The 18,131-nt window shown below is 48.0% G+C and overlaps 1 protein-coding gene across 2 annotated transcripts in view; it reads left to right on the forward strand.

The window, feature by feature from the left end:
• LOC147668707 (phospholipid-transporting ATPase IC-like) overlaps window positions 1-18,131 on the forward strand; it is a 515,423-nt gene that overhangs the window by 269,941 nt on the left and 227,351 nt on the right. For both annotated transcript variants that reach the window (XM_086948491.1, XM_086948490.1), the window contains exon 13: window positions 13,391-13,599. In XM_086948491.1, coding sequence (XP_086804617.1) covers window positions 13,391-13,599 — 209 coding nt within the window. The remainder of the gene's footprint in view (window positions 1-13,390; window positions 13,600-18,131) is intronic.

Raw genomic sequence — 18,131 nt, forward strand, 5'->3', positions numbered from 1 at the left:
CTCAGATTTAGCTGTAAAAATCACTTTTTTCACACATTTTTGTGTGGGAAAGTTGTAACATCACCGGGCTCACACAAATTTCCTACCACCCAGCTTTCCCCCGGATCTCCTGATAAAAATGGTGCCTCACCATTGGGCCCCCTTGTAGGGGGCCCAAGTACTGAGACAGGGTAGGGGCCAAAATGCCCCCATCTGCACCCAGGGGGGGCTTTGGGGTACCCATAATGGGCAGCCCCCACCCTTAATTTACATAAAATAAATCCCTGGTTTCAAGTGGGCTTTCTGCCCAGGGGGGAGGAAGAAAGACTGGAATTTTGTGAGGGGATGGGTGGGGGCATTGGCATGCCCATATTGGGCAACTCCACCCTAATAGCATATGCAACAAAAAAATTCCTGGTGTCAAGTGGGCTTTCTGCCCTCCTGTCAGAACCCATAGAACTCAGAGCGCAAGTGGCGTCAGTTACCCACGGTAGATCAAGTGAAAGATCGGCAAGGCGCTCCTGGTCCGAGCTAATGCGAATTCGGCATTCTAAGATGGCCACCGGGTTCGCGCTCGGGTCAGCAGTCTAGTCATGAAGTGAGGTCATCGTCTGAATCCAGGTAAGGCGCACGCTAGATTGAAGCTGCGCAATTCACCGAGGATCCTGATCTGAGAAGAAGCGCCATTGGAGTTCGGAGTAAATTCAGTCATAGTTTTAGTCTAGAGAACATTTACAGAGAAAGTGACAGTATGAATAACTTTAGTAGAGAAGCTGATACCGGTGTGCAGAGCTAGTCCACAGAGTTCGTCTCTCGTCAGCAGTCGTCATTCAGCAGGTAGCCGGTTCGTGTATCTGTGAAGAGATAACGACAACGGACATGAGCTAAGTCATAATCTACGAATTAAATACTTGCCAGAGAATATTCATTTACAGAAAAAATACATTTAAAAATACTTACCTTGTATTAGGATTTGAACGTGTAAGTTGCGCAGATAGAAGTCAATGCAATATTGTTGTTGAAGATATCCTAGAAAAGAAGCGATAAGTCCACTGTAAAAGACCAGCACTGATAGCGATATAATAGCAATAGGATAATACATCAGGAAATAAAAACAAGAAAGAAGAAGTCAACATCAGATAAGACTAATAGTGAGTAAAACAATAAGAGAATAGTAAAATTGTCAAAGGGTTTATCGAAGGTGTGTAAAATAAATGTTACTTGCATGTGCAGAGTTATCCGACTAGAAGGAAGAGAGAGCCATTAGAGAAAGAGGTTGGCCACACAATATCTCCACTGTGAACATACTACAGCTGGTTGCAAGTGGTTAGTGGTTAATGTGAACAATAGAAGAGAAGCAAGTCCTTGGAAGTAATAGGTGGGTCACTAAAGAATTAAATAAATAATATAGAAGGGAAAGAGAGTTAAGGAGGAACAGATTAGGAGGTCTCAGATGAATGTGCTTATTCCTTTCCAGGTTCCCGTTCAGAAGGTCTGCAGGACAGACTGAAGAAAAGAACCAACCAAGACTGCCTCTTCTCTTCTCTCTCTGTTTGTTATTTTATCCAATATCCCCCTTCCCCCCAAAGATAATAATTTGGAGACTCGTTGCTATCGAGCTCTGGGTTGTTGTCTGGGTGGATTCGGGACTGAGCATCTCTGTTCCTGTGCTGCTAGAGATAATCGAAGTTTCTTCAGTTCTGAAACCTCCCAAGGGGGGCAGGTTGGGGGCTACTGCTCCCATCTGCCTACCGGGGGGAGGAGGTCAGAAAGGCTGTAATGGTGGCGGGGTGGGGCCATTGCCTTGCCTGTTTTGGGCAGTCCCCACCCTAATTATATATGCCCCCAAAAATCCCTGGTGTCAAGTGGGCTTTCTGCAAGGGGGGGCAGTTTGGGGGCTACTGCCCCCATCTGCCCTCCCGGGGGAGCAGAAAGACTGAATATGCCCAATTTTTTGGGGGGAGCAAAGGCCCTTGCACAAGGGCTGCTCCCGCCTCCCTGGTGCCTAGTGGGTGGATCCCTGCTTGGGTATCGCCCTTCTGGGGAAATCCCCAAGCATGGATCGACTAGGGAGATATTCCCCTTTCCAACAATACCTCTCTTGACTTTCTACGTGCTCAGGGGGCTGAGATATCCCCATGAGTATGTAGAAAGGGAAACTGAAATGAGCCAAGAGGCTCATTTCAGTTTAATTTTCATTGCAATTACATCAGTGCGCCATGTGCGCGATCGGCATTGCAAAGAAAATGTAAATTGGCCCTGAGCGGTTTGGTAAGCTCTTCTCCAACCTTCTGAGGCCAATAAAAAAGGGGAAATCCCTCTGCTGTTTACAGCAGAGGGATTTTCCGCCCCTGTCCTCATGACGGAATGGTTCCGTCATGAGCACAGGATTACCGGTGCTCATGACTGGACTATTCTGATATGAGCACCGTAAGGGTTAAGAGTGAGGAACTATCAAAGACCATGTTTGGGTTAAAACTACTCGGATTTACAGAGAATCTAAGCCATGGATAGCCTTTCTTGGCCATTCAGAGGCAACTACTAGTTTCATAATTTTGTTCTTCTCTCCACAGACAGGTTCATCTGACAAGAACCTACCCGAGCAAACCATTGGCAGCATCCACCATAAAGACTATATGAGCATCATGTCACCTAACCTTTCAGCATTGCTTTTTTAATGGTATTTGTTTTAATATGGCAAAAATTTAAGGAAATTACAAAAGCACCACAAACTCCCATGCTTCTAATCCAAGAGTCAACGGGTCATTACAGTAATACACATTTAATATATTCCCTCCAACCGTTCCATACGCAGTAGCTGTTCAAGTTTCCCTGAGGGGTAGGGGTGAAACTGAGTGTGTCAGAAACCCAGGCTATCGTCCTACTTTGTCTCCCCTTCCAACTCTGATGTTTAGGGGGATTCAGCGTGCCGGTTTGTTGCACATCTATGAGTTCCTGAATTGTGATTGTGCCCCTGTTGCCAGATCATCAGCTACTTTCTTATCTCTTCTAGATGCTCTGACATTTGGCTTCTCGAATAAAGCACACTCCTAGGTAACCCTGAACCATATGTTTACAGATGGGCCACAAGTACAGGGCCAGCCCATGGCTATTTGCTGTTTTGCCAATACCAAAATCAGTAATGCAAAACGTGTACTGCATTTAGCCTTCAGGTTTGGGGCACCCCTAATAAACTTTGTTTGGGAGAAACTTCCAACTGAAGGTCCCTTCAGCCTCATGAACACTCACTACCAGAACTATGACACTTTATCACACAGCCATGTGTTATGCAGAAAAGAAGTCTCCCCAACCCCACACTTTCAAATTCCAAGCAATAAATCTTTCTCAATTTTACTGGTGTCAGATTTGTGTGGTGTAAGAAGTTAGTGTATTAGTCTGAATCTAGCGTTCCATGAGATCCCACTTACCAGAAAGCATGACTCATCTCACTCCCTGTCCAGGAATATGTTCATGAAAGTTGATCTCTCATATCTGCATGCTCTTCGGTGGTGACTTGGCCCTACCTGCCTGTCCCAAAGATTTCACATGGCAATCTGAGTCCAGCTGCAGAATAACCTTTAATATGCAGGTGGCAAATTCAGAAAGTCACTCGAGATCTTCCTGGTGTACTGCAGGAGTTGATACAGACGCACCTCAAACTTTTTCTGGGAAGGAATGAAGACCTCATCAGGATTTAAGTCTCCCAGTGTATAGCATAGCCGCATTGGAAAGGTTGTAAGGCCCGTAGATCCAGTTCCCTTACCAACGGCTGTCTTTTCAGGATTCTTTTGCCTACCATTTCCCAGATATTTCTAGTCTGATGTGTTAGTGTACCTATTGGTCTATACGCATTGAAAGGCTCTAATGTTTCAGGCAACTAGAAAATCAGTGAACAGTAGAGTTCTACTGAAAAGTGTCATTTTCAGGTAACTTCCCCTTAGGCCTTTTTTATTCCTTCCAACATTATCTTAGATTCCAACTCTTCTACAATAATCTACATGCACCTTGGAAGTCTCATGCTCTCCATATATCTCACAAGGTCAGCGAAGCGGATCTTACACTCCCATGAGGCGGTTCTTGTCATTCCCGCCCCTGGCAGATGGCTTATTCTGTCCCCATGTTCCAACCAATCCCAAATCTTTCCAGGTGAGTTGAAGTGCGATTTTCCCTTCATGTATTGCTCGCAGTTTGTCCAGGGAAAGGGAGCATGTTGTTCAAGTTCATAGCCTGTGGTTTTGCTTCACTAGCTTGCAGGACCTTTGGAATTACTGTACTCTGAGTGTAATCTTTAAATATTCTAATGACCTCTGCCTCAAGCCACCTCTCACTCACTTTTCTGGCTTTAACAATAGTTCAATAATTTGGCTACGATGGCTTTGGATTAAGGACTGGAAGGGATATGAGGGGGTTTGCACCCTAGGCACTCTCTCCTCTATAAAGCACTTTAAGAGTTTAATGGGCTGGATAGTGTACATTAGCCAGCTTTCCAAGAACGTCTCAGAATCTTGTACCTCTGTCTTTTCTGGAAATCCTATGAACTGTAGATTGAACCTTCATGACCTCCCCTCTGCTTCCTCCTCTGTTTATCAGCTGATTGGCTAGTTCTAACCGGGATTGAAGTGAGCTGAGTTAATTTAATTCAGCTTTTAGTTCATACACTGCCCTGGAGACCATTCAGTAACTTTATCTGAGTTTGTCCAAAGTGGTTTGATCTTAAAAGATATGGCGTCAATATTTTTCTTTAGTGTACTACTGTTTCTTTCAATTGCGGGAAGAATTTAATCCCCAGTAGCGTTGCCGGTGCAGCCACCAACTCTTGAACCAGCTGTGTACTGGTTAATTTTAATTCGCTGGGTTACTTTAGGGGCTTTGTCCCTTATGTTGAAGATGGTATTATGATGATGTGCTCAGCCAGTTAGGTCCTAATGCAAAGAGGTTCCTTAACCTTACTAGCAGAACAGCGAGATCTCAATGAGTGGTGTCAAGAGCAGCAAAGTCCAACTACCCTCTGGTTAACGGTCCAGTAAAGGGCGACATTAGACTCCAGGTCCAGAAGGATCCAGTCCAATAGAGGTGCAGTAGATGTTGGATCCATCCAGAGAAGCCCCCCAAGTAGGAGCCAGAGGGCACAAATAAGGGCGAGGGCCAGGTTCATGCAGGAGGGGTGCAGCCCAGGCTACATGTCCGCCCAAACGGGCCAAGGTTTCTCAATTCCCCACAACTGGCCCCTCTGGCCTGGCACAGCCACCACCCAACAGTAGAAATCAACTGCAAAACCTGAGTTTCAGGTGGAGCCGAGAAGCAGGCCAAGGAGCACAATCCAACGAGCTTGTCAGCTTCGCAGGATCAAGAAATGTGCAGCATGCCCAGGCTGCTCACACGCCACCCTCCAATTGGAGTCTCACAGCAAAACTAGAGCTCCAAGGGGGAACGGCAGTGGATCACTCATTCCATTCGCCATCTCATCCATTCAGGCCCCCACATGGGTGGGAAGTGCCATCCCAGAGGCAGGCCTCTAAGGACGGGCCGTGTGGTGCCACTATGTTTCTCAGTTAAGAAAGGAGTGCTGGGCATTTGAACCAGGAATGTGTAGCATTCCCTTGGGTCAGCAGTCTTCTGGGCGAAGAGAGAGCACCTACTTAATCTTCGGAGCACTCCAGTAGCTCCCTCACAAGCTATCTGGGCTCAGGGTACTTAAGAATAACTTTTTGGCTTTAGGAGCCACCGGTTACTTAGTGTTGCCGGCCATATTGCTTGGCCACGCCCAATTAGCATTGCATGGAAGACTGCTTCTTGTATGCGAAATGTAGCTAGAAAGATTATGGTAGGATGAGGACAGTGGAAAGAAAAAGTGTATATAAAAGCAGACTATTCAAACCTAATTGACAACCCCTCCCATCCTTCACCCCCTCCCTCCCCAAGCCCCTGTACTCAAACATCGTGTTCCGGGCATGTGGCGGCACAATCCTTTGTCAGTCCCCCCGGGAGACTGTAAGCCCCGTGATCCAAAGTTAAATCTACTATTCCGTACCTCCCCTTCCATCCTCGCTTGCCCTCTGACCCTACTTAGCATTATGCCCTTATTAACTTGATCTCCTATGGGAGCTGTTATCTTTAGCCCCTCTTCCCCGCGCCCTCCCACCAGATGGTCGTATCTTTGCCAGTCATATATAAAAAAGGAAAAGGATATGCTGTTGATTTAGCCTCTTTGGCATCGCCTGATGCCCCGTTCGGCTTGTCTTGATTGCTCCCAGTCTCTTGTGGTTGAAATGTTTTGGTACACCTCACTAGACCAAGAGCAGTGTTGCATCAGCTTTGATTAGTTTGAGGTAGACACGCTTGGTCCTTAAATTGATTCTTGAGGTAAGTACATGCTTCCTGAGGTAGGTGTGTTTCTTTCTCCCTGTGGCAAATGCTGCTTTGACTCTGCTAGTGCACGTGTGCGCTCTTATGTAGGCAAGTTTCTTTTGCTCCTATGGTAAATATGTGTGATCTGCGTTGGTTACTGTTTAGTTTCTGATTGTGCTTGTGTTTATTCTCGGTCTTCGTTCCTCCTGCTTATTCCACCCTTCGTTCCTGTGAAGCTCTTCTCTTGCTCGACATTGCTTGCGAGGTTTCCATTTTATGATGTAGTAGAGTATGCTGAGGAAGCCTCGCCCACTCTCCTACCATATTTTTAATTGGCTGGTGTCATTGTCCTTGGTAAATGCTGGCTTCCTATTCAATATGAGGCTCGTTAGTCCCTCCTTGTTTCTGCCTTGTCACCCATAATGACTGGACCTTTTACTTTGTTCATGGGCACTTATGGGGGCAATGACCGATGCAATTTGTTTGTATTTGTATTCTCAGCGCAGCGTCCACTTCTGGGACACGGTGCTCTGTTTATTTGTTGGATTTTTGGGTGGGAGGACTTTTATAGTGAGCGCTGTGCCTGCTTCAAGGACACTGCGCTCAGCGTTAAAGTAAAAAAAACAAAGGGAAACAAGCATTGGAAATGCAATAGGTCTCGCACCATTAGAGTTAGTGCTTTTAGAATTGTTTATGGGTTTTTTTGTAAATGTTTAGCATTTTTGTTTCCTGTAGCCAATGCTAAAGTATTACAAATAAAAAAAGCCATAAACATTTCTAAAAGCTCTAACTGAAATGGTCTGAGAACTATTGCACTGTGTGAGGGTGAGTGAGGGTGAGGGTGAGTGAGGGTGAGGGTGAGTGAGGGTGAGGGTGGGTGAGGGTGAGGGTGAGTGAGGGTGAGTGAGGGTGAGTGAGGGTGAGTGAGGGTGAGAGGGTGAGTGAGGGTGAGTGAGGGTGAGTGAGGGTGAGTGAGGGTGAGGGGTTGAGGGTGAGGTGTTGAGGGTGAGTGAGGGTGAGGGTGAGTGAGGGTGAGTGAGGTGTTGAGGGTGGGTGAGGGTGAGTGAGGGTGAGGGGTTTTGGGTGAGTGAGGGTGAGGGGGAGTAGTTGAGGCTGAGTGAGGGTGAGTGAGGGGTTGAGGGTGAGTGAAGGTGAGGGTGAGTGAGGGTGAGGGGTTGAGGGTGAGTGAGGGTGAGTGAGGATGAGTGAGAGTGAGGGTGAGGGTGAGTTTGAGGGGTTGAGGGTGAGTGAGTGAGGGTGAGTGAGTGAGGGTGAGTGAGTGAGGGTGAGGGGTTGAGGGTGAGTGAGGATGAGTGAGAGTGAGGGTGAGTGAGTGAGAGTGAGGATGAGTGAGAGTGAGGATGAGTGAGAGTGAGGATGAGTGAGAGTGAGGGTGAGTGAGGGTTGAGGGTGAGAGGGGTTGAGGGTGAGTGAGGGGTTGAGGGTGAGTGAGGGGTTGAGGCTGAGTGAGGGGTTGAGGGTGAGTGATGGTCAGGGTGAGTGAGGGTGAGGGTGGGTGATGGTCAGGGTCGGTGAGGGGTTGAGGGTGGGTGATGGTCAGGGTGGGTGAGGGGTTGAGGGTGAGTTTGAGGGGTTGAGGGTGGGTGAGGGTGAGTTTGAGGGGTTGAGGGTGGGTGAGGGGGAGTTTGAGGGGTTGAGGGTGGGTGAGGGTGAGTGAGGGGTTGAGGGTGAGTGAGGGGTTGAGGGTGAGTGAGGGTGGGTGAGGGGGTGAGGGTGAGGGTGAGGGTGAGGGTGAGTGAGGGTGAGTGAGGGTGAGTGAGGGTGAGTGAGGGTGAGTGAGGGTGAGTGAGGGTGAGTGAGGGTGAGTGAGGGTGAGTGAGGGTGAGTGAGGGTGAGTGAGGGTGAGTGAGGGTGAGTGAGGGTGAGTGAGGGTGAGTGAGGGTGAGTGAGGGTGAGGGAGAGTGAGGGAGAGTGAGGGTGAGGGGTTGAGGGTGAGGGTGAGGGTGAGGGGTTGAGGGTGAGTGAGGGTGAGGGTGAGGGGTTGAGGGTGAGGGGTTGAGGGTGAGTGAGGGTGAGTGAGGGTGAGGGGTTGAGGGTGAGTGAGGGTGAGTGAGGGTGAGTGAGGGTGAGTGAGGGTGAGTGAGGGTGAGTGAGGGTGAGTGAGGGTGAGTGAGGGTGAGGGGTTGAGGGTGAGTGAGGGTGAGGGGTTGAGGGTGAGTGAGGGTGAGTGAGTGAGGGTGAGTGAGGGTGAGTGAGGGTGAGTGAGGGTGAGGGGTTGAGGGTGAGTGAGGGTGAGGGGTTGAGGGTGAGTGAGGGTGAGGGGTTGAGGGTGAGTGAGGGTGAGTGAGGGTGAGGGGTTGAGGGTGAGTGAGGGTGAGTGAGTGAGGGTGAGTGAGGGTGAGTGAGTGAGGGTGAGTGAGGGTGAGTGAGTGAGGGTGAGTGAGGGTGAGTGAGGGTGAGTGAGGGTGAGGGGTTGAGGGTGAGTGAGGGTGAGGGGTTGAGGGTGAGTGAGGGTGAGGGGTTGAGGGTGAGTGAGGGTGAGTGAGGGTGAGGGGTTGAGGGTGAGTGAGGGTGAGGGTGAGTGAGGGTGAGTGAGGGTGAGGGTGAGTGAGGGTGAGTGAGGGTGAGTGAGGGTGAGGATGAGTGAGAGTGAGGGGTTGAGGGTGGGTGAGTGAGGGTGAGGGGTTGAGGGTGAGTGAGGGTGAGGGGTTGAGGGTGAGGGTGAGGGGTTGAGGGTGAGTGAGGGTGAGTGAGGGTGAGTGTTTGAGGGTGAGGGGGAGGGGTTGAGGGTGAGTGAGGGTGAGGGGTTGAGGGTGAGGGGGAGGGGTTGAGGGTGAGTGAGGGTGAGGGTGAGTGAGGGTGAGGGGTTGAGGGTGAGGGGGAGGGGGAGTGAGGGTGAGGGGTTGAGGGTGAGGGGGAGGGGTTGAGGGTGAGTGAGGGTGAGGGTGAGTGAGGGTGAGGGGTTGAGGGTGAGGGGGAGGGGGAGTGAGGGTGAGGGGTTGAGGGTGAGGGGGAGGGGTTGAGGGTGAGTGAGGGTGAGGGTGAGTGAGGGTGAGTGTTTGAGGGTGAGGGGGAGGGGTTGAGGGTGAGGGGTTGAGGTTGAGGGTGAGGGTGATACCAGTGACTGCCATACTAGGAATGAAAATATCAGGGAATTGCCTGGTAGACGAACCAACTAACCACGCTAACAGAAAAATGTGTAATCTGAATTTCTCCATAAAAATTTTTAAAAAGTGGGTCTTTGCAAAAAAATCCCATCAATGAACCAGTGGACATTACCCACGCAACTATCATATCTTCCTGCCAAGTCAGGCAAGCTCTTGCCACACTACACATTTCGTTTCCAGGTCCATATCTCTGAAAACAAGTTAGAAAAATCAACAGCCCCCCGGATATACAATACTGTAGGCTAGCAGGTCAAACACGGTGGATTTCAAGAGATTGTACCAACGGCTCATGCAGCGAGACAAGTCGATGAACGAAGGCTTTAAGAGCCAACTTCTTGCTTTACAAAACGTATATGGATATCTACAGCAAGTGGAAAGAGCAAGACGCATGCAGACGACGGGTTCAGTGGACTGCGACTGCTCCATGTGCGGGATGGGCGGTACCTGAAAGAGTCTACGCAAAGCAGGGTAACCTGACCCAGGAGGGGGGAGGAGGGAGGAGAAATGCGTCTCGGCCGGAGCAGGGGGCGGAGCAGGGAGAGCGGGCTTCACACGGCCAGCCGGTCGTGAAACTGAAAGCATGGCCGGCCGGCCGTAAGACACAAGCAAGGTGGCGAATGCTTCTATGCAAACTAACCGGCATCCCCGTATAGGTTAAACCACGTTTTAAAGGTAAAACGAACCAAACCACTGAGATCGGCCGAGTGAGGGGAAGGCGGCCAAGATGAAAATGAAGGTCCGGGAGGGCTCGCCAGTGGAAGACCATGGAAATGGTGCGACAGCTGTGACGGGTTCAGTGGACTGCGACTGCTCCATGTGCGGGATGGGCGGTACCTGAAAGAGTCTACGCAAAGCAGGGTAACCTGACCCAGGAGGGGGGAGGAGGGAGGAGAAATGCGTCTCGGCCGGAGCAGGGGGCGGAGCAGGGAGAGCGGGCTTCACACGGCCGGCCGGTCGTGAAACTGAAAGCATGGCCGGCCGGCCGTGAAAGCCTTTGATGCCGCAGGGGGTGGAGCGGCACCAGCTGGGAGAGTAGGCAAGGCAGGCGGCTGGGGGCATGTGCACGCGCATTTAAGCTCAATGCGCATGCGCATTGAGCTTAAATTTCTCGTGCACTGCAAGGAATCGCCACGATTCCTTGCAAGTTGGGGATAAAGAGTGGATAAGCCACCATAGACTCGCAAGCTCGATGCGCATGCGCGTCGACAGGCGAGACCTAAAAAAGAAACCAATCGTCGGGCTCAGGCTTTAACTTAACCATTTGCAATGCAATAGGTCTCGACTTTACGCAAGTTTAAGCTATTGGCATTGTAAATGACAATGCCTTTTATTTATGTTTTAAAAAACAAATAAATAGGCATTGTCATTTACAATGCCAATAGCTTAAACTCTCGTAAAGTCTAGACCTATTGCATTGCAAATGCTTGTTATAAATTGGTGTGGATCTTCTTATTGAGTCTTGTCTCCTTTATTGACTATTGTGTCTACCTATAAATGGCATAAGCCACAGCTGTCCATGAAATCAAGTCAATAGCTTAGCAAAATATAGCTAGTCACTGAAGCAGCCCCAGGGGTGTACTGATCATTTCTCTTTTATGAAGAACATAAGCCCAAAATCAGTACCTGACTGCTAAACCACAGCACTTATGGCTTCATAAAAGGTGCTTACTTTTGTATTGGGTGCTGGTGAAGGTAATTGCACAACAGCAGCTGCAAATTCAAATCTACATGGATGACACCATTCTTCATAACTCTATAGATGCTAATCTGCGAGTATGAAACAAGATCACCACCTGTTGAGCCATAAGTACCAGTGAACAACCTGCAAGAGGTCTCTGAAGACCTTCTTCTCCTTCCAAGAGTAATTTGTTACTGTTTTGTCCTGCGCCATTTCTAATGCCTGCAAACACTCCCAAACTACACCTAAACCATGTATGAAGATCTTTTGCACTGTTCTTACTATACAGTCTTCACTGCCACAAAACTGACTGGCGTGCCATAATGAAAACACTATCCATATGCTCAGCGACAATCCAGAGGTTTACAAAACACCTCATTAATTTAATAAATGCGTGTTAAATAATTGATCCAGGGAAAGATAAATATCTATCTGTTCTCTCATTTCAGCGCTTCTTCTCTTTCCCAAAATGGCTGCAGTAGCCTAATCTTAAAGGGTCTGAGATAGTTATAAGTGAGCCTTTATTTCTGCCAGTGTCTGACTACCATTTGCTTTAAAAAGCTGTCAGGGTTGGGAATACCCAATTAATGAGTCCAGTATTAAGATTTTAACTGCTCTCTTGAAACATTCTTAAATTCTAAAGAGGAGCATGTTTTGTTCCATTTTCCACATCTTCCGAGGTTCTATGCAGGATCTTTACTCCTGTAGGCATATGCACTTAGCACATAAAGCATCAGACTGTCCTTACTTTTTCTTTTTGGCTTTGCTCATGTCTGTCTTGGTTATGTTATGTTATAGATGATTTGTAGCGCGCACTAATACTCTGGAGTGTCCTGGCGCGTAGGTAGGCTAGGCTGTAAAAAAAAAAAAAAAAGAGTAATTCGGAGGAGGACTTCTGATCCTATTTCTAGAATACCCAGCACAGAATTCACAAACCATCTTGCTCCAAAACGCTGCAAGAGCCTTCCATAAGATATAGCACTCTCCTCCCTAACTATCTTCATCAATGCATTAAATAAACATCTATTCAGAAGATGTGATTTTAAAAAGTTGATGTAAGTGGAATCCTGTGACACTGCCTGCAAACCTGGAGATTGCCAATCAAAAAATCTGATGGTAGCTAGGGCAAGAGGACTTTATCTCCAGCCCTCCCCATTCTGAAAGAACCATCCCTAAAATAATATAGTATACGATTTCTCGAAGTAGCCTGCACTGGTCATTGGAGAACCCAGTTTTAAGGTCGAATTTTGTTTGTGATTTTTTTTTTTTTTTTGCTTCTAAAACGTCTTTAAAGTACTGTGACTAAATTTAACGTGGGTGGAGTAGAACATCTGAAAGATGTCACCAATGTGTGAGGCATTACAGAGCACTCTACAATGCAGGTGTCTTAGTCACAGAAGGACCTTCTTGCACGGACTTTCGTTGGTGATGCTCACAATGAAACTATGAAAGACAACAGGGGCCTTATTTATGAAGGCCTTGCGTCAGTTTTGCGCCGCCGGTGCGTCACTTTTTGTGACGCACCAGCGGTGTAAAAAATGTGCCTTGTTCCACCATATTTAAAAAGTGACGCATCTAGGTAGATGCGTCACTTTTTAAAACCCTGCGCCACATTATACCTGCGTCAGGTATAATGTATGCAGAGGGGGCGTTCCCCCGCAAAAAGCCTTGTAATAGTGACGCAGTGAAATCTATGAGATTTCACTGCGTCACGTTTAGGACGCTGTTGCGTCAAAATCTTGCGCCTGCCTCACAGCAGGCGTAAGACTGACGCAAGCCCTTTCACATGGGGCTTTTCCCATGTGAAAGGACGCATTGCTGGAGTTGCGTCACTTTTGTGACACACTCCAGCAATGCGTCACTTTTGCGCTTACAGATACGTCAGAAATACTGACGTATCTGTAACCCCTTGCGACATGATGCGTCATACATTAAATATGACGCATCAGGAATGTCTCAAGGAGTGCGCAGTGAAAAGTGACGCATCGCTGTTTTCACGCAGCGATGCGTCACTTTTCATAAATGAGGCCCTAGGTTTATTGTTTCTGCCCTGCCTTTACCGCGCAAGATGTGCACAGCATGAGAATCTGCCTATATATGCCTCAACACTAAGGTGATCTGTAACTAACACTTTTCTGTTATTGTAGTTGGTCATGGAGGATGACCATGACCAACTACTTTAAAACATGACCTGTATCAACACTAACTTGTAATTACAGACCATTTATAACAACCTACTCATGTTTTTCTTTTCCAGCGTTGAAGTGATTCGTTTGGGTCAAAGTTATTTTATAAACTGGGACCTACAAATGTACTATACTCCGAAAGATACACCAGCAAAAGCCCGAACCACAACTTTGAATGAACAGCTCGGACAGATAGAGTATATCTTCTCAGATAAAACAGGAACACTCACACAAAACATCATGCAGTTCAAAAAATGCTCTATTAATGGAGAGACATATGGTAAGTTGTAAGCATTGGTTACATTTAATCGGCAGTGCCAATTGCAATCATTAACTTTTCATTTTTGTGTGTATTTATTTTTATGCTTGAGAAGGTAGTCTGGCATAAACTTGTCAATAGTATTTTTTTAAAGTAGTAGTTATTCAACTTATAAATGCGTTCAACTGAGTTTTAACCCCTTTAGTGCTGCCGTCGGCCAACGGTCGTTGCGAGCGCTACCTTGCCAGTCTCCGCACGTCCATTGGCTGACGCGATCGCACCCGTTTCTTCGAACGTTCAGCACTGGTGCAGAAAGTTCGAAGCAACAAAGGGGTTAAAAAGAAATAGTTTGAATAGGTGCAACATGTTTCTCAGTCTAGAAAAAGCAGCCATGTTGGTATTTCCCCCATTTCAAGTCATAGGTCAACTACCAAAAATGTCTGCTCTGCTATACAAGAAAGTCAATAGACTCTACTAGAGGCCTAGCTGGAGAAAATCTTGTGACAATCTACGATAATGCAACATTTCTGTCATGATAGATAGTGATCATTTTAGTTTAGTCATCATCTTAAGGAAAATAGGTTGGCATAATCTTTTACAATGGCATATGTTGTATTGCTCTTCTACTTTGCAGATGCCTGATCTCTGACACACAAACCAGACTGCATATAACAAGGTGCAGTCCCATCCTTTAAGAGCAGATCCTCTAGCACTTGAATTTGACACTAAAAAGTGTGGCCAACATGTCTAAACTGTGTCAGCACTGTGCTCGACTCAAGGCTCGAGATTCTAAGCATCAAATTTGCAGGCTTGAGGGAGTGGTCTGCCGTGCTGCGGAATGGCCGCTCTGTGAGCTAGCTCCGCCGGCCAAGACCTCATCCTGCATAAATCCGAACAAAAAGGAAGTAGAGGTCATGCTGTGCATGGATCACTTGTAGCGGAATATATGCTGTACTGAGCGGCGACACCCTTGCCTGTTTACCCTGCTCTGGCGACGCGCTATGAGCCCTGCTGTGTGGACAGCGGCGGCGGGGGCGCATCCGGGTGCTGGGGCAGAAGAGCGGCCTGAAATACTAGAGACCGCGGCTTCAACAGTGATGCAGTCTCAGCGGGAACATTCGTTGAGAAACCTGGAGCCTGTCCGCCCTCTGCTGCAGTGCTGGATGAGCCTGAGGTGCCGGAATGCTCCGCAGTGCACCCTTACAGACACACACTTTACCACACAGGTAAGCTAAGGCGGCAAGGGATTTGCGGGGTGCTCTGGAACACGAGGGCGTCATTTTGGGCTTGCGCAATGTGCTCCCTGATCACAACTTCACCCAGTGCGATCAGACTGGAATTACCATCTCAACCCCCTGCGCTTGATAGGTGGCAGATGCCACAGCGGACCCTGTAGATCAAGGTCATCCTCAGAAAATAACTACTTGCTGGCCTGCCTCCGTCTGCAGTTGCGGTGTGCTGGGCCCTTCTTGCGCATATAGAAGAGTTGACGGAACGCTGGGCTGGTGCCTTTGGGAAGAGCAGCTGGAGGCTGGTGATTGGGGGACAGAGCCCTGGGTGAACTCTCTACCACATTGTACCTCTGCTGACGAGCAACCCTAACTTAGGGCGCTATATCCCACGGGCCGGCCCAGTGTGGTGCGGACTTTGATTGTGTTGAGTGCCCAGCTCCACCTTTTGCAGGAGGAGAATTACACAGCTTACAGAATCAGACCCGGAGCATGGGCCTTCGGGGACTGCTGAGGGAGACTAGGGAGAAGACATTTGAAGCTCATGCTGGAAATGAGGTCCAGCCTCTGCAATATTGACGCCAAACTGGATACTCTGACGACCCAAATGGAATCTGTCAAGACTCAGGTGGGAGCTCATGAGCATCGGCTGGATGAGCTAGAAAACAAGCAAACAGATTTCCATGAGTTCCAGGTGGAGACGAAAGAGCAACGGTTACAAATGGATAAGTTATTGGGTGTCATACGTGCCAAAAATAAAGATTTGGAGGTGAGGTCCCGCCGCAACAACTTATGCATTACCTATATTCCGGAAACTGCGGCCATCTCCAAAATGGAGTCGGGAGTGACTGATCTGCTGCGAGAACTCTTTGATGCACACCTGTCTTCACAATAGTACCTTGTGTCCTAAACCTCCAGTGGGAGCCACCCCCCCGGCCCATCCTGGCAAGACTCCTCAGTTATCAAGACCCAGGATATGATTTTGCGATTTTGACACAGGCATGTGAGATGGGGAAAATCAGGCATAAAGGGAACCAAATCTCCTTTTATCCAGCAGTACAGTTGGCGAGACGCGAGTTCTTGCCTGTAAAACGGATCCTTATGCAGGCAAACATCCCCTACTCGCTGTTATACCCCGCCAAGCTTAAAGGGTCACATGATGACTCTTCCCACTTGTTTACTGACGCCAAGTCTGAGCTTAAGTTTGCAAAATATATAGGAGGTAAACAGGCAAAGAGAAGCCCTAGATTGGAGGACTCGACTGAAAACCAGCTAAGTGACAATGATTGAGGGCACGCTGAACTTGCTTTGTATATCGCTCAGCTTTTTCTCCTATTTAGTGTGTAAATCTATGGGTTCTGCTGTTTGATAAATCGTTCCTTGCCAGATTATTTGACAATTACTGCTGGTTATAGCTCTGCATTGGAAGCTTCATATATCTGTTCCGTGATGGCCATGCACGAGATGGACAGATGACCCTGGTTGTTGTGGGGAAGGGTTGATTTCTCTGCTATTAATATAGGGTAGGATGCTAATGGTTGTCCGCTATCTTGTCATGCTGGAATTGGTGGGGTTGGGGAGCCGTGGAAGCAACTCACAACATTTAGCCGCTATCTGGTTCTCTTGTTAGGCAGCAGACCTAGCTCTCTGCAGTTTCTTGGCCACCCTGCCACAGTAGGGAAGTGAGCCGGTGCTCCCACATCCCCATGGGAATTTTCCTGAATGTAAGTTGTTTCCTTCTATGTTGTTGGGTGGGTTCTCTTCAACCTGATTGAGGGGTTGGTGTGGGTGGGGGGTGGAGGGTTGGGAATGTTGATATGTTTTGCCAGTATACCTGCATGCTATTGGATAAATTACACAGCCAGGCTTGCGACTACGATGTGTTGCCCTGGACACTGTGCTTTAATACATATTGCATTCTTGTATATCACGATAACAGCTTGAATTTCCTGACGTGGTACATTAGAAGTTTAAATGACTCTTAAAAGACTCTTCATCCCGCTGCTAGCAGGGTCTTGAATGCCATATTTGCAGATGGCAACTTCGTTGACATCTGGTGCTTGAGGAACCGCTTGTCTAGGGAAGGCACTTGCTTCTCTGAGCATCACAAAGCCTGATCCCGGTTGGCCTTTTGTCTGGCATCTAGGGATGGGGCCAGTTGGATTGTGGATGTGTTGCACTTGCCGCGGATTGTCAGATCACGCCCCATGCATACTGCGCCTGATACTCCCCGACTCCGTGAAGCGAGCGTTTTCCTGGCTAATCCCTCCACATGCCTTATTGGACGAGGTCTTTAAGGAAGAAATACGGACTGACATAACTGGCTATTTTACTCTTCATGCAGGATCTGTCGACACAGTAGCCTCTTTGTGGGAGGCATTCAAGGTGGTTATTATGGGTCAATGTATCGCTGCCAGGCGGGGGTGCTGAAAGCCATTAGGAGCATGCTGACCTCATGTGAAGCTCAGATCAAAGACCTTAAAACGCAATGTTATTCTACTGATACACCTGATACTTTGGCTCTCTTGAACACCAAACTGCTAGACTATGCCGAAGAAGTGTGTAGATATGGGGAGGGATACAAACCGGGAGGGACACTTGCTGTTATGATTCGTACCCCGCCGTCCACTACTTATATTCCCGAGCTGATTAACGAATAAGGAGGTACTATTGGGCTCCCTGTAGCTATTTCTAATGAGTTCTTCTCGTTTTACTCTTAGTTATATACGGCCACTCAGGAAAATTGCCCGTAGAGCATGCCGGCCTTCCTTGACTGCTTGGAGTTCATTTGGTTCAATAACAGACATAGGGAATACATGGACATCTAGTTTACTGTGAAAGATGCCGCTCAGGTGATTAAAGATCTGCCCCTGGACAAGGCCTCTGGGACGGACTGGTTGATGACCGCCTTTTATAAAAACATATGTTGAGGAGCTAGCGCCTCGTCTGTTGGCGGTATATGTGGAGACCCAAACTTTGGGCATACTGCCCCAAATGATGTGGGAGGCGATCATTATTACTATGCTAAAACCCGAGAAACCTAGCACTGAGCTGGATTCATATCGGCCTTTGTCGCTAATTAATGTAGATGTTAAGTCTGGACCAGTCTGGACCAATCTGGATTCATCCCTGGGAGGTCCACCTCTCATAATCTTCGGACCGTTTTTTCGGTTCTGCACTAACTACACCCGGATGTGCAGGCTGCAGCAGTGTTCCTGGAGGCCACTAAAGCCTTCGACACACATGAATGGCCCTATCTTTTTGCATGATTAGCCAGGATGGGGTTTAGTCCCATTTTTATTAATTTGATCCGGTTATTGTACA

The sequence above is a fragment of the Lissotriton vulgaris genome, unplaced genomic scaffold, assembly GCF_964263255.1.
Source record: "Lissotriton vulgaris unplaced genomic scaffold, aLisVul1.2 SCAFFOLD_736, whole genome shotgun sequence".
In the NCBI taxonomy this organism is placed as follows: domain Eukaryota; kingdom Metazoa; phylum Chordata; class Amphibia; order Caudata; family Salamandridae; genus Lissotriton; species Lissotriton vulgaris.